General features: G+C 37.5%; 1 protein-coding gene across 1 annotated transcript; it reads left to right on the top strand.

The window, feature by feature from the left end:
• Window positions 1-633: 633 nt before the first annotated feature.
• Window positions 634-1,143, top strand: LOC137626231 (uncharacterized). The gene has a single exon (XM_068357305.1). It carries the CDS (start codon window positions 634-636, stop codon window positions 1,141-1,143), a length of 510 nt encoding a protein of 169 aa, XP_068213406.1.
• The last annotated feature ends 1,357 nt before the right edge of the window (window positions 1,144-2,500 follow it).

Genomic DNA, 2,500 nt, shown 5'->3' with positions numbered 1-2,500 from the left:
ACTGATACTTTGATTGTCAATAACCGGTTGGCCTTTAATGTTGATGACCCTGGAACCCCACAAAGGATTACGGATTGGAAAAGACCACTAAGAATTGCCACCTGGAATGTAAGAACGCTGTTCAAAACGGGAGCTGCTAAAGTATTAGAACAGGAATTGGCCAATTATAAGGTTGATATAGCAGCCTTACAAGAAATCTGATGGACAGGAATAGGAGAGCTGGAGCAGGAGAAGGGAGTTATACTTTACAGTGAAAGAGATGATGGTAATCACGTAGAAGGAGCATGTTTCTACCTGAGTAAAAGGTCATATGAAGCACTTATGGAATTCACCCTAATGTCCAGCAGAATAGCAATAATTAGACTAAATGCAATGTGGTTTAACATAACGATTCTATGCTTACTTGCACACACACAGATAGCAGATGATGATGAAAAAGATGAATGGTATCATCATGTATAATCCGAAATAGACCAAATACCACGACATGATGTATTGTTAATCTTGGGTGATATGAATGCATAAATTGGTAAAGAGGTAAATGCTTTCCAAGGCTCTATCGGCCTCCATAGTCTTCTTCAAGAAAGCAATGATAATGGGATTATATTGGCAACATTTGCACTCCAAAACTCTATGGTCATCGGAGGTACCATTTTTTCCCATAAGGACTCTCATAAAGGAACTTGGATTTCACCTGATGGTAACACTATAAATCAAATTGACCATATAAGGATTAAAAAGAAATTTAGATCTGCTCTGTTTGACACTAGGGCTTTCAGAGATGCAGATTGTGACTCTGACCATATGTTAGTGGTTGGAAAGGTCAGAGTTAAATCGAAAAGTAAAAGATTGGCATCAATAAAAACCATCAAACCAAATATAGAAAAACTAGAAGAGACAGACGTAAGAAATACCTATGCTATAAATGTAAAAAATAGATTTGGACTACTTGAAGAAGAGGAAATAACATTGGACTGGGAGACAATAAAGTCAGTAGTAACTGAAGCTGCTATGGAATCTCTAGGACCATGTATCAATGCACGTAAAAGTAGAAGTGCTGCTGAAAGAAGAAAACACCGTGGGATAAAATGGATAGGAGACAGGGCTAACATTGATAAGAGAAAAAGATTTAAGAGTGTCTAGAAATTTAGCAACAAGCACAAACAGAAGAAAGAAAAGAGGGAAGGTAGGAGAGGAACTGAGAGAAATTGAAAAAAAATAGAGCACATGGAAAAACGAGAAAGCAATTTCAGGGAATTAATAGGATGAGAAATGGATTCAAGCTAAGAATGAACTTAATCAGAAATAAAGAACGTAACATAATTATTGGAAAAGAAGATATACAAAGTAGGTGGATAGAACACTTTAAAGAGCTTTTCAATAGGCCACCACCTCATAACACAGTTGATGAAATGGAGATAGAGGGAAATATCGATGATGTGGAGGCACCGACCCGAGAGGAAATTACAGATGCTATAAGAAAACTTAAAATAATAAAACAGCTGGGATTGATAGTATAGATACAGAACTAATCAAGTATGGGGGCTAGTCTCTTTATGATAAGATTATGAGCTTAATGCATAGCATATGGGAGAATGAAGTTATGCCATCAGACTGGGAGGAAGGGATTCTTGCAGTACTACATAAAAAAGATTGCACTATATGTGGAAACTACAGAGGCATTTGCAAACTTCCAGTTTGTTACAAAATCCTAGCAAATATTTTGTATAAACGATTACGAGTTTATTGTGAAGATATAATTGGTGACTATCAGGCAGGTTTTAGAACAAACCGAGCTACAGCTGACAAAATTTTCACCATAAGGCAAGCTCTAGAGAAATATTGGGAGTTCAACAAAAATTCTTACCATCTATTCATAGATTTCAAGCAATCCTATGACAGTGTGCATTGGCCATCATTATGGAACATACTGAAGTTCTTCCACATACCAGAGAAATTGATAAATCTGGTCCAAATGTGCTACCGGAATATGACGTGCAGGATCAAGGTCGGGTAATACTGACAGAGCCCTTTAACATCCATGGAGGACTAAAGCAGGGATGTGCTCTATCAGCACTTTTATTTAACATAGTACTGGAATGGAAAATGCGAAATACACGTACTACCAGATTACCCATCCAGCTAGATAATACCATTATAGACAGACTTGGATATGCCGATGATGCGGACCTTTGTGGAGAACATCTACCTGGCATCGAAAAAACATACGTACAGTTTAAAAACAGTGCAGAACGTACAGGCATGAAAATAAACAATGCAAAATCTAAGATAATGGAGGTTTCAAGAACACCAAATCTAGTTGGAGATATGGATTTTGGAGGATCACAACTGGAAGCAGTATCCACATTTAAATATTTTGGCTCCACAATAACGTCAAACAGCATAATCCAGGAAGATGTTAGACTAAAGATTGCAGCAGGGACAAGAAGTTCATGGGCACTTGATAACACCTTCAGATCCAGAATTTTATCTCCGCCCC

The sequence above is a fragment of the Palaemon carinicauda genome, chromosome 33, assembly GCF_036898095.1.
Source record: "Palaemon carinicauda isolate YSFRI2023 chromosome 33, ASM3689809v2, whole genome shotgun sequence".
NCBI lineage: Eukaryota > Metazoa > Arthropoda > Malacostraca > Decapoda > Palaemonidae > Palaemon > Palaemon carinicauda.
Note: the sequence above shows the minus strand (reverse complement) of the source record. Positions and strands in the feature narration are given on the sequence as shown.